Source organism: Rana temporaria, chromosome 4 (assembly GCF_905171775.1).
Source record: "Rana temporaria chromosome 4, aRanTem1.1, whole genome shotgun sequence".
NCBI lineage: Eukaryota > Metazoa > Chordata > Amphibia > Anura > Ranidae > Rana > Rana temporaria.
This window is the reverse complement of record NC_053492.1, coordinates 279,636,511-279,662,714: the sequence shown is the minus strand read 5'-3', so window position 1 is coordinate 279,662,714 and position 26,204 is coordinate 279,636,511. Positions and strand designations below refer to the sequence as shown.

The window sequence follows — 26,204 nt, the reverse complement described above, 5'->3', positions numbered from 1 at the left end:
GTGTATTAGTGCTCAGGCAAACACACTTAGACCAAATTTTAATGGTTCAAAAAATGTCAGGCAAAATGGTCGGCCCTCACGCATGTTCACTTCATCAAATCTGGCCCTCTTTGAAAAAAGTTTGGACACCCCTGTCATAACCCATTATAAATTCCCCCCCCCCCCCCCCCCATGGTATCTTCTTCTTTTTTATTCAATACTTATGTTTTCAAAGCCTTCCTAAGAACACTGAAGCAATACTACCTAGACAACATAACTAATGACACTTAGGTCTCTTTCACACTGGGGCAGGAGGCGCGGAGGCGGTATAGCGGCGCTATACCGTCGGAATTGCCGCGGGATTCGGCTGCTAGCGGTACGGTATTAACCCCCGCTAGAGCCCGATTAAGGGTTAATACCGCCCGAAATGTGCCGCGGTTTCCCATTGTTTTAAATGGGAAGGAGCGAGGAAGGAGCGGTATACATACCGCTCCAAAGATGCTGCTGACAGGAGATTTTTTTCTCTTCTGCCAGCGCATCACCTCAGTGTGAAAGCCCTCCGGCTTTCACATTGAGTTGCTGGGCAGGAGTTTTTCAGGTGGTATAGCAGCGCTATTTTTAGCGCTGTACCGCCTGAAAAACTCCTCAGTGTGAAAGGGGTCTTACTCTTCAATAAAATAACACACCAGTCTAAATTGACATCCTAAACAGCATGTGCAACTAGTTCTCTTAAAAGGAATTTTCCTTTTTTTTTTTTTTTTATGTTTTGTGCCAAGAATTAATACTTTAATCATATAGTTGCACAGTTGTTTTTTAACACTGTTTTCTTTCGCTAACTTGCAGATACTGTAAAAAATACATTCAAAGACAAAGAGCTTTTTAAAGTGGTAAATAACAGCTCTATACCACATTTGACACTTATGAATATGGAAAGTGCACCAGACTTACAAGAGCAGGTAAGTCCTTTAAAGGGGGGGTTATAGAGGTTTTTTCACTATCATCTCTGCCGCATGAATCTGCCTTTCTCCTGTCCACCAACCTTAGATGTTCTAAAACTGTAACAGCAACTCCAAGGCAAGATATCGATGGATTCCTGGGTAGTGCAATGTCAAATATTTGCTGCATTACATTTTTTTTCGTGCTGCAAAGGAAGGGAGGGCTTAGAATGGTCATTGCAGCTAGGTTATAGCTACCTGCCCACCAAGAATCCCTGTCAAAGCTGGTATTTTTTTTATCATTTACCTTTTTCTAGGATATTGGAAGAAAATACCAATAAAATAAATTAGTCCTTTAATTTTATGTTAAAGGAGTTGTAAAGGAACATTTTTTGATGAAATTACTGTTTACAGGGTATAGAGACATAATAGTTAACTGATTCCTTTTAAAAATAGATAGAAATCAATCATATAATGTACCTGCAGTTTTTAGTTTCGTTTTTGCATGTTTCCTGCTTCTGTGATGTACAGAGCCACAGAGCCAATACAGGGCAGTGATGGTTTGGAAAACAAAACTGATTGGTGCTGAGGGGTTTTAGACACACAGTAATCACACCTCCATGATTAGTGACCACAGAGAGAAAGCTCCCAGTACTGTGGTTATCAGGAAACAGACAACCAGGAAGTGTGGAGATCAGAAAAGAATTACAGCAACTTGAGAGCAAAAACGAACAATGAGGACATGAAAACAGCACTGCATTAAGGTAAAGGAAGCTAGTAAGATAAAAAAAAAATCCTTTTCAAACCCTTTAATCTTGCTATGGGAAAGTAAACCAAACTTATTAAAATTACCTTCTTTTCTATATTGAAAATATTATCTACTACAAATGGGCATTTACTCAGAGCTTTTCTTTGCATATGAAAGAAAGTACATTGAAACATGCAGCCAAAAAGTGGTGGCTGAAGTGGTTGGAATGTGAGTCTGAATCTAGAACAGAGGAAGGGATTGTTTTCATGTATTCCTACTCTGTGTTTGGATTTCTCCTAAAAGTATACAGTATCCAAAACGAAAATTTGTTTTTTCATTTTGTATTACATAGTGAGGGTTAGAACATGTTTCTTTTTCTTTTTTTTTGCCTGCTGTTTCCCTTTCCGATATGAGGGTTTCTTTTTAGACAGTCTTTTTAAAAATTTCCACACCTATGCATGTTGCTTTTGAGCATTTTTGCAGTGCTTTTTGCGGTGCTTGCTGCGTTTTTCAACGAGCGTTTTTACCACAATTTGCGTTTTGCATTTTTTTTTTTTTTACATTTCCTTTTAACAACCAACTATAAACAGATAAAAAAAAAAAAGGAAACCACAAAACGCAGCAAAAATGCGGTACATGCGTTTTGATTGTGGGTCCGTTGAATTATATTACATGCAAAACGCTGCTTTTTGCAGGAAAAAAGTCCCTGACCCTTTCTAAAATCGTTCTATAGAAAACCATGTTAAAAAATGTCTCTGCATTTCTGCAAAATGCATCAAAAAACGCATTAGTGTAAATGGAGCCAAAGGGAGTGAATCTCCCCAATGGTGTTACACACAGCAGTCAAAACCTGACATTTGTTCTAATCCCTCACCACTCTATACAAATAAAAAAAAAAGTTTTGCCTTTAGTTATACCTTCACCACTTAAGACCCGGACTAAAATGCAGCTAAAGGACCTTGCCCCTTTTTGCGATTCGGCACTGCGTCGCTTTAACTGACAATTGCGCGGTCGTGCGACGTGGCTCCCAAACAAAATGGGCGTCCTTTTTTTCCCACAAATAGAGCTTTCTTTTGGTGGTATTTGATCACCTCTGCGGTTTTTATTTTCTGCGCTATAAACAAAAATAGAGCGACAATTTTGAAAAAAATGCAATATTTTTTACTTTTTGCTATAATAAATATCCCCCAAAAATATATAAAAAAAAATGTTTCCTCAGTTTAAGCCGATACGTATTCTTCTACCTATTTTTGGTAAAAAAAAAAAAACAATAAGCTGGTGCCATGCAGGTCTGCTGCAGATCTGTCAGTGTATCTGTGTACCCATACATCCAATATGGGCAGACAGATACACTGATAGAAGAATCAATTAACTACAACAGTGCTCCACAATCCTGTGGTTGTTCATTGAGAACTACAAGCCGACAGCCGCAAAGGGTGTAGGGGCTTGTAGTTCATTCACACACAGTGTGACAGCTAGTACAGAGAACTTCTCCCCATACTGCTGTCATAAGGAGGGAGGAGGATCAGGCAGCAGCTGCAGCATTGGGCATGTTCCAAAGGTGAACTTATCCTATAAAAATTACTTATACTGAACATAAGTATAGGGTGGAAGTCCCTTAAACATTCACCCAAGGCGCCCATTTGATTTCACTATTTGAGATGTGCAGAAACCTCCGTCAACCCTTATAGCGACATGGTCAGTCATTTTAGGATGACCAGAGTTAAGGGATTTGGAGAAAGTTTGAAGTGATCTGCTAGAAGGCTTTTGTTGGTGCCACTATTGTGCCACTATTGTGCCATTCACTCTTTCCTCTATGAATTTGTACTGTTCCTGAAGCTGATCTGAACATGTGCTGTCTTGTTTTGAGGGAGTTAACTGCAAATGTGCACTGTGCCCCTTCTTGTTTGGATTCAGTTTACTGGCCAAGCAACATCTCCTGTGAGCACATTAATAGTGATTTACTTTTGCTGATCCTGGTTTACAGCAGCCTGCAGGTGCTTACACTGAGGCATCCCCCCTACACCACTGCTGCAGAGGTCATGAGTACCCCATTGGGGACATTTTGTTCACATGCATAGCTTCCTGGAGCCAAAAGTTAAGGGATCACATGGGCTGAAAAGTGCAGCCTTTAGGAGTTGTAGCACATCGGTTCAGGGCCCTGGTACCCTCTCCTCTGATAGTTGCCCCCATTCTGACTCTCTGCCTTCCACTGGCCCTTCTGCAAACCCATTTTAACGCTACTCTCATTCTCCCCCCGTCTGAAAAGAGGCATTTTCTGTCACAGTGTAAGTTCATGGCCAGAATGTCTGCCCTTGTTAAAGGGGTTGTAAAGTTAAAAAATGTTTCCCCTAAATAGCTTCCATTACCTTAGTGCAGTCCTCCTTCACTTACCTCATCCTTCCATTTTGCTTTTAAATGTCCTTATTTCTTCTGAGAAATCCTCACTTCCTGTTCTTCTGTCTGTAACTTCACACAGTAATGTGAGGCTTTCTTGCTGGTGTGGAGAAAGCCTCTTGAGGGGGGAGGGGGCAAGCAGGAGCGTCAGGACACTCTCTACTTTGCAAAGAAAGGAGCTGTGTGTTAGTGAGCATCCTGACACTCCTGCTTGCCCCCTCAAGAGGCTTTCTCCACACCAGGGAGAAAGCCTCGCATTACTGTGTGTAGTTACAGACAGAAGAACAGGAAGTGAGCATTTCTCAGAAGAAATAAGGACATTTAAAAGCAAAATGGAAGGATGAGGTAAGTGAAGGAGGACTGCACTAAGGTAAAGGAAGCTATTTAGGGGGGAAAAAAATACCTTTACAACCCCTTTTAAGGCCTTAGACTGCTGAGATCACCCCGGTGCCTCATCTACCTGCCCTATGAGTTCAGTCTTTAACTTTGCCCTTGAGCCAGATGCAGTACCAGAGGAGGAGCAATCTGCTGGGGAAGAATCCTCTCCTTTTTAGGAATTTGATCAGGATGGCATGCCTGCTACAGATATTTTTCCAAAACGCAGGGAGGCTATTTCTAGCCGATGCCTGCTCACCCTAAAGTGTCTAGTAGGGGGGTCCCTAAAATCCCACACATCAGCTAAGCCCTCTATGACCGTATCTAGCTCCTCATGGACCCCATGAAGGATATCCAGTAGATAAAAGGTTAGACGCCCTCCCTAAAGCTATCTTTGTATATTGTGGGCCCTGACATGCAACCTGCTGTTGTGTGCATGGTAAGTGTACAAGCATCTGACACAAGAAAAAAAAGACTTCAGTAGCGAAAGTATCTCACTCTTTAATTTTTTGTTGTTGGAAAAGTTTTACCCGTCAATATTGTTCTGTAAAAAATATAGTTTACTGAAAGGAAATGGTTGATACAATATTATAGCCAGCATATACATAAAGTTGCCTTTTCTAAATAAACCCCCTTTTGGTATTAGAAAATAGAATAATGTATTATTACTGTTATATATCTACTCGCTGAGAAAAGGAAAAATGCAGAGGATGCTTTTCATCATAGCAGATCAGGTAGATCACACGCCAAATTTGGCCTAAAATATACAAGTGTAAATTTAACTGCCCTCTCTATGGGCCAGATTCACAAAAGAGATACAACGGCGTATCTCCTGATACGCCGTCGTATCTCTGTTTCTAACTATGCGACTGATTCATAGAATCAGTTACGCATAGATATCCATAAGAAACGACAGGTGTAATTGTTTTACACTGTCGGATCTTAGGATGCAGTACCGCGGCCGCCGCTGGGGGGAGTTTGCATCGTATTCCAGCGTCGGGTATGCAAATTAGCAGTTACGGCGGATCCACGACGGATTTTCGCGTTCGCTACGTCGTCCGTAGTCAAGTTTCCCATCGCAATTTTAGTCGTTATTTGACCTGCCCTAACTTTACACAGCAATCGCATTGCTGTATAAAGTATGGCCGTCGTTCCCGCGTCGAAATGTAAAAATTAACGTAGTTTGCGTAAGCCGTCCGGGAATACGGAATTACGCTACGCGTGTCGCCGTTCGAAAAAATGACGTCACTGCGCGCAAAGCACAGCGGGAATTCCGAAACGGAGCATGCGCAGTAGGTCCGGCGCGGGAGCACGCCTAATTTAAATGGCACACGCCCATTTAAATTACGTGGGCTTACGCCGGAGGCCGCCGGCGTAGTTTTCATCGCAAGTGCTTTGTGAATCAGGCACTTGCGGCGGTGTAACGTATCTACTATACGTTACGCCGCCGCACTTCTACCTGAATCTGGCCCTTTATTCTTACATGTTCATTTTGTGTGTTATTGCAGTGCCCCTTTTTTTTTTAGGTCCTGACCCTAAGGTCTAGTACACACGAGAGGATCGATCCGCGGAAACGGTCTGGGGGACCGTTTCCGCGGATAAATCCTCTGGCGGATTTTGATCTCATGGTTGTACTAACCATGAGATCAAAATCCCCGCGGAATTCCCTCCGCGTTGACGTGTCGCGCCGTCGCCGCGATGATCATCATCAACACCTACTGTAAATTAGGTGGGTGGTCAGAATTATATGTCTGTTCTGTGTATACAGTATTTTCATACTTAAAAGATACATGGAGTGATGTTAATTTTTCTCTTTTTAGGGAGTAATAATTTACCCTAGTTTGTACAGAACCTTCAGGAAACATTATTTTGGAGACGAAACAGTGTCCAGACTTGATCTTTGCTCAATGGACAAGGCAAGACAGCCTGATGGATACTATCATACTGAGGCTTCCATCTTCATTGGTAAATTCTACTACAGTATTATATCTTATACTATGCTGCTAGGTATCTATCGAAGGGAGAATACGAAGTTGCTTGTATTAAAATTGTTGGAAAAATGCAACTAGTATTTTCTGTAAAAAGGACATTGTTGAGCCCTTTTTTTCCCAAAAAATAGTCGGAGCTGTTTGGCTGATCAAAGTCCTTTAGTATTGTCAGAGTTTTTCTGGCATAAAATTATTAATTAAAATAATATTAATGAAATATGCAGCCTGACTTAAAGCGGTAGTTCACCCTCTCGTAGTTGATTTTACCATCGAGACAGGCATTGTAGCGCGAGCTACAGTATGCCTGTCCCGATTTTTTTAACCCCGTACTCACCTCGTAGTCGTCCATCGTAGATTCCGGCTCCCGCGGGGAATGGGCGTGCCTATGGAGAGGGAGGATGATTGACGGCCGGCCCTGGCACGTCACTCTCCCCGAAGACAGCCGGAGTAGGTCTCGGCTCTTCACGGCGCGTGCGCACAGGCTATGCGCACGCGTCGTGAAGACCAAGCCTATTTCGGCTATTTCCGGAGAAGCGTGACGCGCCAGAGCCGGCCGTCAATCATCCTCCGTCTCCAGAGGCACGCCCATTCCCCGGTATCTTCGATGGACGACTACAAGGTGAGTATGGGGGGAAAAAATTCGGGACAGGCATACTGTAGCTCGCGCTACAATGCCTGATTTAAAGGTAAAAGAAAAAAAAATATTTTTTTTCCCGTCGATAGGGTGAACCCCCGCTTTAACTTGAACCCAAAACAACAGCAGCTAGATTCACGTACAGCCGCATATCTTTAGGTCGGCGTAGCGCATCCCATTTGCACTACGCCGACGAAACATAGTGAGGCAAGTACTTTATTCACAAAGCACTTGCCTCCTAAGTTACGTCAGCGAAGCGCAAATGGCCCGGCGTAACCCCGCCTAATTCAAAATAGGCAGGTAGGGGGCATGTTGTATGGTAATGAATTCACGATTCATTACCATACATGTAAATGAAGCGCCGATCGTACGGCGCATGCTCAGTATCACGTCGCAAATACTCCTTGCTTTCGACGTGAACGTAACCTACGCCCAGCCCCATTCTGAATCGGCTTACGCAAACGAAGTAAACAACGTTAAATTCGACGGCTGTCCAACGTCCATACTTAACATTGGCTGCGCCATCTTTTTGGTGGTTTATCTTTACGCCTGAAAACGCCTTACATAAACGGCGTATCTTACATGCGACGGGCGAGCATACGTTCGTAAATAGGCGTATCTACGTCATTTAAATATTCCCTGCGTAAATCGACGTACACGCCCCTAGCGGCCAGCGTAAATATGCATCTAAGATACGACGGCGTAGGAGACTTACGCCGGTCGTATCTTAGCAACAGAGAAGCGTATCTCAATTTGAGCATACCGCTCGTACGGCGCGGATTTGGACTTACGACAGCGTATCTACTGCTATGCCGTCGTAAGTCTTTATGAATCTAGCCCCAGGTGTTTACAAGTCTGAAAGCTAAAGGTCCTTGAAGGGCTGATTTTCAAAAACATAGAAAGGCTCAATTGCAACCAAAGACACTCAGTGCTGATGAACAATGGGAATATTGGATATTCAAACAGACACCCACCAGTTTATAACTGAGAAAGACTAAATGTATTTAGCTGGCAAGAACCAATACTCTTTGCCTGTGCAGCTTTTTTCATTGTTTCTCTGTCATAAAATGGCTAACAAACTGAGTTGGTATACAAAGCATGAACGTTTCTGTGAATTTCTTCGCAGAAGAAAAAATCTGGAGAGGTCAGTTCAGGTGGAATTGATTTTATTTCAATATTTCAACTAAGAACAATTTCTGAATTTAAAAAAAATTGTTTAGACTTCAGGGACACAATTGGAAAAATATAAATACATATAAGGTATTTAAATGCTTTTCAATTTCTTTATATACAGAGCAACATTCTATATAAAGGACCCAATTATGACAAGAATTATGGTATACAGTATATTGTAATACTTAAAATAAAAAATAATTATGTCTTATTACAATAATATTATTAATATACTATTACTATATATTATTACTACCTCAAAATTGATCTCTGGATATGTCATGCATCTTAAGCAAATGTCCTTTGATTGAAATTAAGGTATATTAAAAATTAACATCACAGGTGATATTATCCAATGGGGAACCCCATTCCAACTATTATGAGGGTATTATATCTAAATTTAACCTATGGGTAAAAATATAATGTCCCAGATAGAGTTGATCAGAGGAGATCTAATTTTCAGAGTCTTCAAAGAGGAATTCATGGTCTTTGAGCACCATCTGGTAAACGGGTACAGTCAACATCTAAGTAAACTTTAGGCGATTCAATAACAACGCCTTTCAATCAGATGTGTGTAAATATTCTGAACTACACCTTTTAGACTAGTCCTTATCTAAGGGAATTTTGGGAATAAAAGTGGAAAGATCAGAGAGGAAAAGAATCACTTTCTCGACCCAAAGAGGACAGTCTTTCAAACGAAAGACGCTTTCTTAGACACACATGCTCTCTAGATCTAAACATCCTCTCGACCCTTATGTATCCCTGGGTGTGGTCATATATTCCACCACAATTATCTTTGCTGGTAAGGTAAAATTTAATAACCACTTATGCAAAAAAAAAAAATATTCAATTTTTATCTCAATTCAGAATTTTACTGAATGCGTATTTCATCGTTGTGTATGATAGACTGGTGGCATTAAATCCGATTCACTGGTGTCATCTCCACTGAAGAAATCAAGTAATTCAGTTGGGCTTTGTCAGTGTAACAAGTGATATAAGCTTGAGCCTTACATTCTGCTCCAGGTAATTTGAGGGGAGGGACTGATTGGGGTGGACCTTGTTGTCTACCTGTATAGTCCAAATTGTATTCTTAGACAGTGGTGATGATACGTACTGAATGAGTACCTAGGCCTAAATATATAGCACTGATTACTGTTGACTCAACATTTATATGTGTATGTATTGCGATAAATCAGATTTCGTGTGTGTATCTGTGTGTGTGTGTGTGTGTGTATATAAATATAAATATATATATATATATATATATATATATATATATATATATATATATATATATATATATATATATATGATTCTTAGTGACTAAACTGTGAATAAATTGGTATTTATTTTATCATCAAGTAGTCCATGCTTTTATTGGTAATTTTATTATGTTTAAAAATCTCTTCATAGACTTAAAATAACTCAGGAAATTAATCAAGTCTGTGTGGTTTTATTTAACAAATTTATTTTATGCTAATTTGCACCCTGTAAGGCTGAAGACACTGTTGTATATAAATGAATTCAATAATTGATATTGCTGTCTCTAATCATTTAAACTTCTTGACAGTATGTTTTGAAAATCAGGTATTCACTTGCTACATTCTTATTCCAGGTCATTCACTCAAAACGTTTAGAGACAGCTAGACAACTAGTACTTTTAGATGGAGGTCAGCATTGGTAGTCCCTGTAAATTACTCTTTGTGTAAGTTCCCTTTAAACCTAAACTCCAAGCAAATAAGACACACAGATTAATGCAGCTCTATGTTGATTAATATATCCTTAAATGTATTTCGAAGTTCAATATGGTGCCAATCTTTTATTTAACTTTATATCAGCTGCTTGCAGTCCTAGCATAGTGGCAGAAAGACAAGCTCATGAGTCTGCCAACTTTCAGGGTGGGTGTGGTGAAGAGACCTATAAGTATTTCTTAAAACAGTGTTCCCCCTGGGGAAAACAATTCATAAAAGTCAGCAGCTGCAAATACAGCTGCTGACATTTATTTTTTGTTTACGAAAAAGTTTTATTTGGAAGACAGGTAATAAAACAGTACAATACAGTGCAGTGTGTAAGGGATCAGCAATTAGGGGAGTAATAAGATGGAGACAATGATCAAGGGGATGACATATAGAGAGTATGACAAGGAGGAGAACAACAACTTGTATACTTAAAGCGGTAGTTCACCCTCCTTCACCTCATTATTCCATTACTTTCGGCATCGTAGCGCGAGCTACGGTATGCCGGTCTTAAATTTTTAATCTCCGTACTCACTGTGCTATTGTTGATTGAAGAATCCGACTCCCGCGGGGAATGGGCGTGCCTATGGAGAGGGAGGATGATTGACGGCCGGCTCTGGCACGTCACGCTCCCCGAAGACAGCCGGAGTAGGTCTCGGCTATTCACAGCGCCTGCGCACAGGCTATGCGCAGGCGCCGTGAATAGCCAAGCCTATTTCGGCTATTTCCGGAGAAGCGTGACGTGCCAGGGCCGGCCGTCAATCACCTTCTCTCACCATAGGAACGCCCATTCCCCGGATTCTTCAATCAACGATAGCACAGTGAGTACGGGGATTAAAAATTTAGGACCGGCATACCGTAGCTCGCGCTACGATGCCGAAAGTAATGGTCTAATAAAAAAAAACATTTTTTTTTTTTTAACAGGGTGAACCCCCGCTTTAAGACAAAGGAGATCAAATATGCAGCAGAGAACAGCAGGGTAAATCAATATAGAATGCTCTAAGTCAGTATTATCATGGGGGAGGGTAGATATGTTGATTTAGAAGTGCTGCATGTGAAAGGAGATTATAGAGAGAATTATATAGAAGGTGTTGACCAGTAGAGCCACTTACTAGTAAAAATATGCATGCTATCGAATAGGGTGTGGTGGATGCGTTCAGAGAGTTTGATGGATTCCATTCTGGAAACGACTTGAGGCCATGGGAGGGACTGTGATTTCCAGTTGCATGCAATCATCCATTGTACCGCGCTGATAAGGGAGTGGATCAATCTATTACAAGGGGTGGGGACATCAGGGACCGTGGCAAACAATAGACAAACATGAGGGGTAAGAGTAATTTTTTTCTTAAGAGAGGTCTCTAGACTGTCTACAACTGCTTGCCATATATGTTGTAATCTATTACATTCCCAGAATATGTGAAAGTAATTGCCAATGTCAGAGCAGCCTCTAAAGCAGTTCGAGGGGACATTGGGGTAAAAGGAGTGAATTTTAGCAGGGGTCATGTACCACCTGGTGAAGATCTTTAAGGGGGTCTCCCTGAAGGCTGCAGCACGGTTAGTTTTCCTTAGGTTATCTGTCATGACCAACCACTGGTCTACAGAGAAGGAGCAGTTGAGCTCGAGTTCCCAACGCTCCATGGGGCTTGATTTTTCAGGTTGGTGCATGGAGTTGAGATATTTGTAGAGATAGGATATTAGGCCTTTGTCTCTGGGGTTGGATATGCAGATATGTTCGAATAAGGTGCTAGGAGGGGAAATGCACGTGGAGAAGTATTTGGTATAAAATGTATGAATTTGTGTGTATTGAGGCAAGGCGGAGGGAGGGAAATTATGTCTGGTCTGCAGTGTAGAGAAGGGGAGAAAAGATGAGTTAGAGGTGAGTGATTTGAGAGTGGTAAGACCCTCAGCAATTCACTTATTGAAAGTAGACATGTCTGTGGGGGAAGATGAAAATCTGGGGTCTTCTAGGTATGATGCGAGGGGAGGGGTAGAGGAGGAGAGGAGTAGATTAACATTAATCTTTCTCCATGTCTGAAACATCTGAGCAACTATAGAGTTTTTTTTGGAAAGAGTTTGGGAGTGTGCTACCCCAGACCACAGAATCCCTTTAAGATACAAGGGCTGAATCGAGGATATTTCAAAACGGAGCCAGGGGATATTTGCATCTGGGGAGAACCACTGGGCTATTTGTACTAGTTTAGCTGCTAAATAGTAGTGCCATAGGTTTGGTAGGCCAAGGCCACCACTGGTCTGGGAACGGTGCATGAGAGAGTAGCTGCATCTAGGCTTTTTGCCACACCATATGAATTTATTGATTTCTCTTTGTAGAGCTTCTAAACGGGTTTTGGGGACATTATTTGGCAGTGCCCTAAAGAAGTATAAAAGCTTGGGTAGTATAGTCATCCTAAAGGCACATATTCTACCTAGATAGGAAATATGATATGAGGACCAAACTTTGAGTAAAGCGCTGATCTTTGAAAACAGGGGGAGATAGTTGGATTTGTAGAGTTGGTTGTGAGAGGATGTTATGTTGACCCCGAGGTATTTAAAAGAGGTGGGGGACCATATAAAATTGAAGTTTTGTTTCAATAGGTTCGTAAGATTGGGGGGGCAATTGATAGGGAGAATGGAGCACTTGTTGGTGCTAATGGATAGGCCAGAAAGTTTGTGAAAATTGTTGAGAACGGAGAGGAGATTCGGGATGGAGGTGTGTGGGTTTGTTAAGAACACAAGGGCATCGTCTGCATATAGACTTAGTTTATATTGGTGGGAGTTTTTAAGGTAACCTTGGATATCTGGATTTGACCTGATAGCATGGGCAAGAGGCTCAATGGCTAGAGCAAAGAGGAGGGGGGATAGGGGGCAACCTTGTCTAGTACCTCTGCTAAGAGGGAAGAAGTCGGAATTACTGCCGGGGATTTTTATTCTGGTTTTAGGGAAGTGGTATAGAGCGTTAAAGCCATGGATGAATTTTTGTGAGATGCCGAATTTAGGGAGAAGGTGGTTGAGGTAGGACCAGTTAACGCTATCGAAGGCCTTGTGGATGTCGAGACTGAGAAGGCATAAGGGGTGGGACCGAAGGTTGGCGTCTTGTATAACGTTAGTGACTAATCTAATGTTGTCGACGATTTGTCGTCCTGGGATGAAACCCGTTTGGTCAACGTGGATGAGTGAAGTGATTACTGAGGAGAGTCTGTTAGCAAGTAGTCTACCGAATAGTTTGAGATCATTGTTTAGGACTGAGATTGGGCGATAATTCTGGGGAAGGGAATGGTCTTTTTGGGGTTTGGGAATTAAGGATAGGTTTGCTAGCAACATTTCTTCTGGAAAGTAGCCTCCCTGAAGTACATAGTTAAAGAGACGAGTAAGACTAGGTACAAGTAGGGCGGAGTATTTTTTATAATAGGTGGCTGAAAAACCATCTGGGCCAGGGGCCGTTGAAGTTTTAATGGATTTTATTAAGTCTGCAATTTCTGTCTCTGAGCATGGGTCATTTAATGAGGAGGATTGGGCCTCGTTTAGTTTAGGGAGATGTAAAGAATTCAGCCAGTCCATGGCCGAAACTTTTGGGTGAGATTGGGGGCCAGAGAGAAGGTTTTTGTAAAATGTAGTGAAGATTTGTAGGACATCTTGAGGGTGGGTAACCATATTTCCCATTGGGTCTCTTAGTTTAAAAACGTGAGGGGGTTTGGCATCTTGATTTAGTTTGCGGGCAAACATTGCGGATGCAGAATTACCATGAAGCAAAAATTTTGCTTTAGAGAATCTGAGTGATTTTTCTGTGTCCTCGGAGAGGAGAGTATTAAGGGTCTGACGTTTAGAGTAGATAAGATCCGTTAAGGATTTGGAGGGGGAGGAGTTAATCTTATTGTATAGAACATTCAATTCTCTGGTGAGACACTTTATGTCTGTGAGTTTGGATCTATGTTTTGCCGCCGCTATACTGATAATGTGGCCTCTCAGGACCGCTTTGTGAGCAGCCCAGGTGGAAGATGGGAGAGCATTTCCAGGGATATTTTCTTGAAAATAATTTTCAATGTGGGTTCTAATCTGTTGGTAAGTAGTTGGGTCAGAAAGGAGGGAGTCATTAAGACGCCAGTTGAATGTGGTTGGAGCAAGTCCGATGTGGGATGTCTCGAAGGCTGCAATGTTGTGGTCAGACCAAGGGCAGGGGTGAATGGACGCTTTGGAGGAATTGGCCAAAAGGATAGGGGTGCAGAATACATAGTCTAATCTGGCAAAACAGTCGTGGGGGAAAGAGTAATGTGTATAGCCTCTGATGCCAATGTTGTGGGCTCTCCATGTGTCTATCAATTGGGATTTGTTTAGAATTTTATTTATGGTTTTAGTAAATGCTTTTGAGGAAGGGGATGTTCTGTTTCTGTCAAGTGTGGGGTGTGCCGCTAGATTAAAGTCCCCACCAATGATCATGTGGGGGGAGGTGAAGAGGTCAAGTGTGTCAAAAAATTTAGTGAAAAAAGAGGTTTGAGCTTCATTAGGGGCGTATAATGAAGCAATGGTTATATTGCGACGGTTAATACTGCCCTTTAAAATAATGAATCGGCTCTCTACGTCTTTAAAAACAGAGTGTATTTCAAATATAACAGTATTCTTTATAAAGATTGCGACTCCACGTGATTTATTAGAGAATGTGGTGTAATGAAGCTGATTAAAAGTTTTATCGAAGTATTGGGGGTGGTTAGCAGTAGCGAAGTGGGTTTCTTGCATTAAAATAATATCAGCGCCCAATCTTTTGTAGTGTCTAAAGGCCTTTTTGCGCTTATTAGGGGAGTTAAAGCCCTGGACGTTATGAGAGAATATTTTGAGACCCATTAAGTTGGAGGGGGGGGGGTTGTAGGCGTATAGTGATGATGTCATGGACTTGGGGGGGGGAGGGGACTGGGACGTGAGAACAACCCAAAATATATACATTTATAATCATCAGATAATGAAAGAGCAGTCTATACAAGTAATTGTTGGTGGGAGAACAGTATACAGAAATATTAAACATAGTATGTATCGATATGATCAATGAGAAGAACATTGCACTGAAATGGAGAAAAAATAACAACACAAAATAAAGTCTTCCTGAGATTACTCTTATATAAAGGAATGCCAAAAAGGCAATTAAGCTGGCTGATAAAAAGTGCCAGTGAAGGGGACTAGGGAAAGGGGGGACCCCTAGTACTATCAAAAAAAGAACAGTGGACAAATATGTCCAAAATCCACCGGCGAGGTCAGCGGACAAACCCATGTCTAGGGCCAGACCGCAAACCACACAGGGGGATCGGGGGACAATCCAACAACGGCGGATGAACCAGGCGAATAGGGTGAGAATAAATGAACTGACAATAATAGGTAAGTATTAGTTTCAGCCGAATATATATATGAGTATAAACAAACATCACATATAAAGCGAAAAACGCACTGAGTAGGTAATGAAACCATGTCAGTAGTGTAGGACTTTTAGTGGTGTTTCGTGTCAGAAATAGGTGAGCTAATAATGTAACATAGAAACATATATAGAAAAGTATCAAAATTTAATATAAATACACGAAAACAAAATGAATAAAAAATACAATGACAGAAATCATTGATTGCCCTGTTGCAGATAAGATGTGACAATAATTAGATGAGTAGAGGGCTGGTCGCCGACATGTTTCGCACTACGCGTCTTCTGGGCGCCGCACACATCTATGACATACTCTTATCTGATAATATGTAAACAAAAATAAATTAGTCACATATAATTTAAACAGGGTATATAGTGTACATTTCATGTGATTCATTAGTCATAAAGAATGAAAAAATACATAAAAATTATATATACATATAGATGCTCACCAGTAACTGTGGAATGTCAAATAACGCCAGTGGATACACACGGAGCAGGACTAAGGGAAGTTGGAAAAATACACCGGGCAAAAGCGCGTCTGGGCAACAACTTCACCCCCTGTGGGAGTCAGATCCACAGGGTTCTGAGTAAGGCCGTACCCTTGATAGGTTGCAGTGTTTACAAGATTGGATAACAAGATCTAAAAGGATAATAATAAGAATAGCTAGTATGGGTCATATATATTAGAACATATATATATATATATATATGCATATATATATGCGCATAAGGGAACTAATACCACAGTCATAGAAATATATATCTGTGGTGTTACTGATGAAATATAACTTATCCATCAGCACACTTAAATAGGAAAGGTCCCAAAAGAAAAAAGAGAGGTAATTAGTATATAATAGATATGGTTTAATTATTAAGTAGCATACCTATTGTTGTGGTTAAGCAACGCTTAGATTCCTATATGACCATAGTGATGGATACAGAGAGGTTATGACGAAGCAGAGGCTCCTGTAGTGCCTGGTGTGGCATACATATGGAAGTCACACACCTAAATTGATAGTAATACATATTACTGCACAGTTAATGCAGAGTAAAAGAGATTATATTGTTATTCCCTATTCCCTGGTGTGGGGCTTGGCGAGACCGGGGCGTCATGGCAGGACCACAATATCTCTCACCCAATAAATAATAAGTAATTACAAACAGGTATCTTTTATAATAAGGCTGGTATCCTAATACAAAAGGAAAGCCTAAGGCATATCAGTTACTCAAAAAGAGAGATAGTCATATGGTGGGGGAGATCCTGGTCTGCAAAGTGGCACCACAGATAATAAGCCATATACATGCCACATAAAAGGAACCAGGGAATAAGGAGCAAAAATAAGGGAGGAAAGGCACTTGGTTCAACATACCTATTGCAATATGCAGGTTAAGCGTCCTCTCTGGTGGTGGGGTTCTGTCACCAGGTTCCTGGCGTGTGTGAAAGAAACACACACGCCGGTGCTTAATTCCATAGGGTGACCCGGACGTGAAGGGTCTAATGACCCCTGACATCACATCCGTTTGATCTGACTTGCCGCGCATGCGCAGATGGGCCCGGAAACGGCCGTACTGCGCATGCGCCGCAGTCTATATGGATGAACTGACATCCAGATCAGCCAGATCAACGGCCTCACTTACTCCAAAGCTGCCGCTCAGACAGCGCCACCCGGTGGTTCCCAATAGGTACTGCTGTGTATAGATTACTCCTCTGGCAGCGCATTGACATCCACAGTTGGTATAATATGTAAGCATGGGTAAGTTTCATGGTGTAATGCATAGCACCATGCATGAAAAAGTTTAATCTTGTGCAGCAAGAAAAATTGCTATAGTATATTAGACCTACAGTAATATCCCCATAACAGGGGAAAAGGCAATAACAGAAGAACAGTCTTGATCTTAATAATAGATCATTTCACCTTAAAGAAGCAGGAAACTCAATTGTGTCCACTAGGTGGCAGACGGATGCTAAACACTGTTATAATTACTGTGTATGAGTGAGAAAGCAATCCTTGCAGGGCAAGATAGATAAGAAATAAAAAATAAAAAATTACACATTAAAAATTAATAAGTAATAATTAAATATAAATCTTACTTCCTACAAAAATGGCTTAAATGACAATCACAATATTATATCATGGAACACCAGGAACAATTATGTATAATATAAGGCCCATAAGGGCAACCTCATTGAAAAACAGGGGTGAGGGGAAGGAAGGGAGCACCTGGCCGTGTTTATCAACGGTGTGCTATAGGATGCGGGGAGGGATATCTGGGGGGGGGGGGGAGGCAAGGAGTGGTGGTAGGGTAAAGGAGATGCCCCATTGGGAAACTGACGTGAAAGGTGCCAGGTGGCACTTAGGGGATGTAGGGGGGACGCCAGCTAGGTTGGGTAGGAAGTCTGTGAGGGGGGATCCATGGGAGAATGGATCAGGAAGCCATTGCTGGCAAAGGGAGCAGACCTGAGAAGTAGAGTGACTCACAACATAGTTCAGAGTGAGCCACGGAGGTGTAGAGTAGACTCACAGCTGGTATGTAGGCGTAGTTCTCAGTCATTAGGCAGATTTGTTATGTTGTTCATTACCAAGGTCTGGTCAGCAGGAGGGAGTCCCCAAGGTAATGATTCAGGACGATTCCTCACATCGAAGAAGTATCTGTAAAAATAGAAAAAAAAAAAAAGGGGGGGGGGGGGAAATGGAGAAGGGGAGGAGAGAGGGGTTTTCATGTGCAGTCACGGCGAAGGTGTAGGCATGGAAGGACGAAGGTCCAGTAGAGCTTCTAGAATAGAACAGGACTGTGATAGTTGGAGCAGACTATGCAGCCTGGTTGTGAATAGGGTGCTGCATCCATCTCCTCTGATCTCTGTGGTTGCGTCTTGAGGACGGGGTCGACCAGATGGGAGATGATCTTGGGGTCGCAGGAAAGCGCTGTTGGGGTTCTTGCTCTAAGAGACCTAGTTTGATCAGTAGGTCTTTTCCTTCAATTACATTGTACACAGTGTACGTGGATCCGTTGTGCATTATGGACAGTTTGAATGGAAAACCCCATCTGTATTTTATTCTGGCGGATTGGAGGACACTGGTAACCTCCTTCATCCTGCGTCTGCGATCCAGAGTTGCAGGGGAGATGTCTGGGTAGATTTGTAGTCTGACTCCGTCTAAATTAATATTTGGGGTGTTCCTGGAGGCCCTCATTATGTCCTCTTTGGTGAGATAGTCTTTAAGGCACATAATTATATCTCTAGGAGGCTTGTCAGGAGTCGGTTTAGGGCATAAAGCTCTGTGCAATCTGTCGCAGGCAAATGCAGATATTGGTTTGTCTGGTACTAAGTTATGGAATCGTGTGTTAATGGCCTGGGTAAGATCGGTGATCGATTCAGGGACACCACGCACTCTTATATTATTGCGACGATTTCTATTGTCCAAATCCTCCATGTGTGCCTGCATGAAAGAGAAACTATCTGCTAGAAGTTCATAATCTTTCCTCAGATCATTGTGTGCGAGAGCTAGTTCGTCATGTTTGGTTTCCAGTATGTCAGTGCGGCCTCCTAAATTAGCTATTTCTTGTGAGAGGGCGAAGGTGGATTTGTGTATCTCCTGCTCAAACTTGCCCACTAATTTCTCATATACAGCAGTTAAGCTGGCATCCAGATCAGCCTTAGATAGTGGCTGGGAGTACTCACTGTATGGTGAAGGCAGGGCAGGAGCCTGTGAGGAGCTGGAGGAGGCCGCGTGTGGGCCGGTGCCATCTTGGGACATCTTTCTCTCCTGTTCCAGCAAGAAGCTGGTAAAGTGGTGTGGAGAGCGGCGATTTCGCCTCTTGTTGCCAGAGGGCATTCACGTTGTTCCGCGGGGGTGATGGAGAAATTTTGGGCGATTTTCGCCGTTAGATAGCCCCGGGATCTATGCCTGGTTCAGTCGGGCAGACGGAGCTCACTCTCTCTGCATCCGTCCCGTCTCGCGCCGCGCATGCGCCCTCAGCTGCTGACATTTAATAATAGGACACTTACCTGTCCAGGGAGATCACAATGTCGGCACCCCAGACAATTTTCAGATCAACTGTGGAGTGCTGCTGCTGCCATTCATCTTAAGGAAAACTGTCAGTGAAGCCTTTCTGCTTCACAGCCGGTTTCCTACTGCGCATGCGCAAAACACCTCCTGGAATTAAATTATAACATGCTGGTCTGTTAGCTCTAGGAAACGTTACCCAGGCTCCCGGTTTACATCACGGCTGATATTTGTCCGGACCTCTACATTTTGATGATTGGCTCCAGTCCTCTTATTTGCCCTCTTTGACACAAATCTGTTGCAATTGTAACTCACTGTCATTGTATCCCTTGTATACTTCCTATTTTGCATATGTATGTATATTTGAAAGCTGCCTCTCTCACTTTCTTAAATAAAACATTTAAAAAAAAAAGAAAATTGAGGGGAAATGGCCAAAAAAAGAAACCAATGCGGTCAACACATCTAATGATTGGAAAGCTGTATAATACATTTTTGGTTTTGGGTTTAATATCACTTTAACAGGCAGTCATATGCCACTGTCTAAAGATCAGCTGTGATTTATATGGACTGTACCTCGTTTATTTATTAAATCTCCTATCTTTAATATTTTTTTTATTGTTATTCACATAGGTAGAACTATCATAAATTAAGCTACATACAAATGAAAAAAAAAAAAAAAAACATATCAACAGTGTCTTAAGGCACTGTAAATAGCATTGCTAAAACTTTGGTTTCACAGTATTATGTACTGTATTTTTCCAGCTCTTGTTGGTAGTGTAAACTACTTTGTGGATTAGAATACAATGTATCGTCCTAGCATCCCAATGGATAGTATACTTCCTTGATATTCCAGTGAATATCGCATATCACACCCTTCCCACCCATTTGTTTCAATAAAATGAACTATTTTTTTCCTTGCTCCTGTTATAAAATTTTGCAAACAAATAATCTTTCTTCATAAATTTAGGTCAAAATGTAGTCTACTACATATCTTTTGTTAAAAATAACCCAAATATGTGTAAATTATTTAGTCCGTGTGAAAGAGTCCACAAACTGCGGTATTTGAAAATTGATCAATCCTGATGTACTGACGGCCTATCTCATTTCTTGGCCCTAAAATGCCAAAACAGTACAAACACTCCCTAAATAACCCCTTTTTGGAAAGTATACAGTCTGAGGTATTTAGTAAGAGGCATGGGGCGTTTTTTGGAGTTGTAACTTTTTGTCACAGTTTTTTGAGAAATAAAGAAATAAAATTTGTTTTCTTTTTCAAATATATATATTTTTTTATAAATACTGTCACCAGTGCAATTCAATCTACTCATTTGACTGGTGTGGCGGTGATCAGAGATACTAACTGGGTGTTTTTTATTATTATTATTGCTTATAAGTTTGATGAACACTGTTGTAAGCAATAGTTTTAGCTGTCATGAATGCATCTCATTCATGATAGCTTGCTTAATATTGTGATCTGTGATTGGCTACACCTAATCACATCGTACAGGATGCTGTGACTGGCACCATGTGATAGCTGTCGGTGAATCACAGCATCGCAATAGTAAACAGAACAATCATGAATGGCATCCATTCATGACTGTTTTGTTTTCATTATAATCATGTGATTGGTATGCCCAATCATAGCGTTCACTTGATACCTGGCCACTCATAGTGGCCAGTTACTGAGCAACACGATCCGCTGTGTGCAGTACCATGTGCACCATGACGTACCAGTATGTTGCAGTGCCTGCAGCTGCCGCTCGCTAGCAGTAAATCTTGTGTTGGCAGGCAGCAAGTGGTTAACACTGAATTTATACTATGGGCCAGATTCACAGAATAAGTACGCCGGAGTATCTGCTGATACTCCGGCGTACTTTCAAATTTGCTGCGTCGTATCTTAATTTGTAATTCACAAACAAGATACAACGGCATTTGGCTAAGATCCGACAGGCGTACGCCTTCGGATCTTAAGATGCAAAACTTCGGCCGCCGCTGGGTGGAGATCGCGTCGTTTTCCGCGTCGGGTATGCTAATTAGCTGTTTACGGCGATCCACGAAGGTACGCGCGTTCGTTACGTCGTCGCTAGTCGGCTTTTCGCGTTGCAAAGTTACGGCTGCTATTAAGGTGGTGTAACAATAGACAGACCATGTTAAAGTATGGCCGTTGTTCCCGCGTCGAATTTAAATTTTTTGTTTTTTTTGCGTAAGTCGTCCGGGAATACGAAAGTACGTTACGCATGTCGCCATTCAAAACATTACGTCGGGGCGACGTCATTTCGCGCAAAGCACGGCGGGAAATTTCAAAACGGAGCATGCGCCTAATTTAAATGGTACACGCCCCATTTGAATTAGGCGGGCTTGCACCGGACAGCTTTACGTTACACCGCCGTAAGTTTACACGCAAGTGCTTGGTGAATCAGGCACTTGCGCTGAAAAATTGTGGCGGTGTAACGAAAAGACGATACGTTACGCCGCCGCAGATCTCTGTGAATCTGGCCCTATATATTTATATGTGTGTGTAAATATGTGTGTGTAAATAGTGAATATATATATATATTATATTTATATACTGTGTGTGTATGTATGTGTATGTGTGTGTGAATATGTATGTGTGTGTGTGTGTATATATGTATGTATATATATATATATATATATATATGCACATGGGCATCTCATACAATTAGAATATCATCAAGTTCATTTATTTCAGTAATTCTATTCAAAAAGTGACGCTTATATATTTTATATAGATGCATTACGCACAGAGTCATATGTTTCAAGCATTTCTTTCTTTTAATTTTGATGATTATGGCTTACAGCTAGTGAAAATCCAAAATTCAGTATCTCAGAAAATTAGAATATTACATAAGACCAATATAAAAAAAAAAAAAAAAAAAAAGTTTTTTACAGAAATGTTGGCTCACTGAAAAGTGTCCATGTACAGTATAGTATGCACTCAATACTTGGTCAGGGCTCCTTTTGCATGAATTACTGCATTAATGCAGCGTGCCATGGATGCAATCGGCCTGTGGCACTGCTGAGGTGTTATGGAATTCCTGGTTGCTTTAGAAGCAGCCTTCAACTCGTCTGCATTGTTGGGTGTGGTGTCTCTTATCTTCCTCTTGACAATATCCCACAGATTCTCAATAGGATTTAGGTCAGGCGTGTTTGCTGGCCAATCAAGCACAGTGATACTATGATTATTAAACCAGGTATTAGTACTTTTGGCAGTGTGAGCAGGTACCAAGTCCTGCTGAAAAATGAAATCAGCATCTCCATAAAGCTGGTCAGCAGAGGGAAGCATGAAGTGCTATAGAATTTCCTGGTAGAGGGCTGCACTGACTTTGCTTGAAATATATAAATCTGTGTAGGAAAAAACAAGAAAACTGTGCTGCAACACAATGATCTTAAGGCAGCAGCTAACGTGCGAAGTACACAGTAAACATAAAAAACAAACAAAAAGCTGCGCCAAACTAAAATAAGTAATAAACCTCTACTTAAAAAAAAACAGAGATTAGCAGAAAGTCCAAAAGAGTCCTTATGCTCATAAGCAGAAGCTACTGATGTAATCTTCAAAACATTCAAAGACAATGGTTCCTTAGGAAGTTGCTAGTGCTGAAAAAATGGATCTTTCAATCACCCGGTATACATATCGTGAAGTCCCTCCACCGAGAATAATGAGCCTCTTACCAGATGGCAAGTAACCAGAGCAGTTGGCTATAGCCCAGCCACGGCCTTTGGGTTCCCCAGGGATCACAGGAAAAAACCAACAGCGTCACGACCATTTGTGAATCAATCGCTCCAGTGCAGGGAATTATATAAAAGAAAGGACGCATATAGCGTAATACCGCTGGGTAACAAGTTTTAATAAAAAGTATTGTACTTACAGCAGGTTGAAATAAAAACAGCATGTGTTTAAAATGTAAATGCCGGCCGGCATGCAGGAGCCCTCCTCCCGAGCGTGGTGACGTCGCTGGCGTAGCCTCCCAAACGCGTTTCGTCACAAGGAGAACGTCCCCTTGTGACGAAACGCGTTTGGGAGGCTACGCCAGTGACGTCACCACGCTCGGGAGGAGGGCTCCTGCATGCCGGCCGGCATTTACATTTTAAACACATGCTGTTTTTATTTCAACCTGCTGTAAGTACAATACTTTTTATTAAAACTTGTTACCCAGCGGTATTACGCTATATGCGTCCTTTCTTTTATATAATTCCCTGCACTGGAGCGATTGATTCACAAACGGTCGTGACGCTGTTGGTTTTTTCCTGTGATCCCTGGGGAACCCAAAGGCCGTGGCTGGGCTATAGCCAACTGCTCTGGTTACTTGCCATCTGGTAAGAGGCTCATTATTCTCGGTGGAGGGACTTCACGATATGTATACATGTCACCGGGTGATTGAAAGATCCATTTTTTCAGCACTAGCAACTTCCTAAGGAACCATTGTCTTTGAATGTTTTGAAGATTACATCAGTAGCTTCTGCTTATGAGCATAAGGACTCTTTTGGACTTTCTGCTAATCTCTGTTTTTTTTTAAGTAGGGGTTTATTACTTATTTTAGTTTGGCGCAGCTTTTTGTTTGTTTTTTATATAAATCTGTGTGTAACGCATCTATATAAAATATAGGAGTTTCACTTTTTCAATATAATTACTGAAATAAATTAAGTTTTTGATGATATTATAATTTTATAAGATGCACATGTGTATGTATGTATATATATATATATATATATATATATATATATACCGTATATATATATATATATATATATATATATATATATATATATATATATATATATATATATATATATATATATATTTTACACACACACATCATGTTATACTATGCTTTACAGATTTTTTTTTTTCTACAGACTGTTTTTATTTCTCTTTTTATTTTAGGTTGCTCATCTGATGCTCACACCTAAAAAATGCAGCCTTATGGGTCCTAATGAAGACATCAACATGCTCCATGTTACGCCCTAAGGCATCATGCCCACTGGACATTACTTCAGCTGCTCCTAGGAGTGTCTGGTGTGGGGAGTCTTTTTTTTTCCCTACCTTTAAACACCCCTGCATGTTAGCCTATGTGTTTATGCACACCTAAGCTTTTAGAGTAGTTTAGAGGTAGAGGCATTTAGCGGCAGGATAGAGAAAACGATTGATGCTTCTAAACGCGTGTAACTGTAATTAAACACATCTAGATAGAATGTTTCAATTGGTATTGTGTATCCAGCAAAACATTGGCAATTTCATAGTCAATATCTAAATGTATTACTACAAACCTGTACTTTTTTTGATGATAATTAATACCCATACAATAAACATATGGACAGCTGGATAGAGGGGATATAGGGTCCAAGCTATATACTGGCACAATGATGTGGCATCTATCCTGCTTCTATATGCGTGGTGTTTCTTGCAGGATGTCCCTTATCGGATTTACATATAGATGGGGGTGCAGGGTCAGCCTTGAGCATAACACGGCCTCTTTCTGCCTTTGTCCTGATAGTGAGGCTTGGTCAAATCCAAGCCTCGCTCTTGGTGACCGGGTTACTCTAGGTTTCATGCACTATGGGATACTGAGCATCTGCATGCCATTCCTGACTTTATACATTGGGTGGCATGGAGTGTATAAAGAGGCTGGCTGGCCAGCCAACAGCCATTGTGCTGGAGCCACGAGGAAACAAGCTGATAGACAGAAAAATAGTAATTAGAGAGACCCTCTTTGATCATGTACTGCCATTTACAATAGTTTTAACTAATAAACAGTTTACTGGACCTGGAGGGGGCAATGTTGCTGGGGATACTCTACAATCGAGGTTGTTGTTGACAAACCTAGCTACCCCATTCAGAGAGACATATATTAGGGCTGCGGAAATTAACGATTAATTCCTCGATTAATCGTTAATTCTTTTGATCGGTACTAATCCGCGAAGCTCCACTGCTGCCTCGGCCATAGGAAAGGCCACGACTTCGTCCTAGCTCCCGGAGCGGTGTTCATCTTGGTCCTCCTGGCACTACATGAAAGTCCGGCGCTTCACCAGAGACCAGCAAAGAGAAGCAGTGATCCATCCCCTGGCGATAAGGAGCTCTCAACGGTGCATTCTCCTCATCTCTCTACGGCTTCCCCAGGACTTGGGTTGGCATTTCAGCGGGACTGACGTCATCCCACAGGACGGAACGGAGCTTCCTGGTTCCCCTCTCCCGAAGACACGGCTTTGGAATCCGCGCTCCGCATGTTGGAGGGCCCCCCCACATGCTGGATCGCATGCCTTTCGAGTTACATCTAGCTAAAAGGTACCGGCGGCTAGCCCGTTTTCCCATTCAAGTCACATCATTCTCATATCTCATATTGGGACCCATCAGCCCCCTCCCTCTGCTCTAGGGATCACAGGTGGTTTCTCAAGTGCTTCATTTTTAATTGGAATCATTTTCATTCACTTTTACTTATATTATGATTGAATAAATTACTTATTTCTTCTCTTAACCATCCTGAGACAGTCTGCTATATGTTTTCCATAAGCGCCGGACTTTTGTGTATTGCTGTTTGTAAATATCCGCTGCTTCCGGGTACGGAAAATGTATGTGCGTTATAATTAATCGAAATTAGTCGATTAAAATTTTTGTGTTCGATTAATCGATTTTTTTTATCAGTAACAGCCCTAATAAATAAATATATATATATATATATATATATATATGTAAACTATACAACTTACTAATAATAAATGTAATTGTGAATAATGGCAGCATATGTCTTTATTAATGTTCAGTACACTTTGGTTAGGTCTGTGAATCCTCATACCCTATGGGTTGGGTAATTCAGAGAGATACTAAAT

The 26,204-nt window shown here is 41.4% G+C and overlaps 1 protein-coding gene and 1 long non-coding RNA gene across 6 annotated transcripts in view; one reads left to right on the top strand and one right to left on the bottom strand.

Moving 5' to 3' along the window:
• LOC120937272 (A-kinase anchor protein 7-like) overlaps window positions 1-25,853 on the top strand; it is a 51,389-nt gene extending 25,536 nt beyond the window's left edge. For 4 of the 5 annotated variants that reach the window (XM_040350339.1, XM_040350343.1, XM_040350342.1 and 1 more), the window contains 3 exons: window positions 823-935; window positions 6,255-6,399; window positions 9,845-10,400. In XM_040350339.1, coding sequence (XP_040206273.1) covers window positions 823-935; window positions 6,255-6,399; window positions 9,845-9,876 — 290 coding nt within the window. In that variant the 3' untranslated portion in view covers window positions 9,877-10,400. Of the gene's footprint in view, window positions 1-822; window positions 936-6,254; window positions 6,400-9,844; window positions 10,401-24,264 lie in introns of those variants that run through there. The other variant, XM_040350340.1, reaches the window with a different exon arrangement.
• LOC120937280 lies at window positions 15,489-16,861 on the bottom strand. Its single transcript, XR_005748697.1, has 2 exons — window positions 15,810-16,861; window positions 15,489-15,676 (listed from the first exon to the last, which is right to left on the bottom strand). It is a non-coding gene; the product is annotated as an uncharacterized LOC120937280 (long non-coding RNA).
• Window positions 25,854-26,204: the final 351 nt, after the last annotated feature.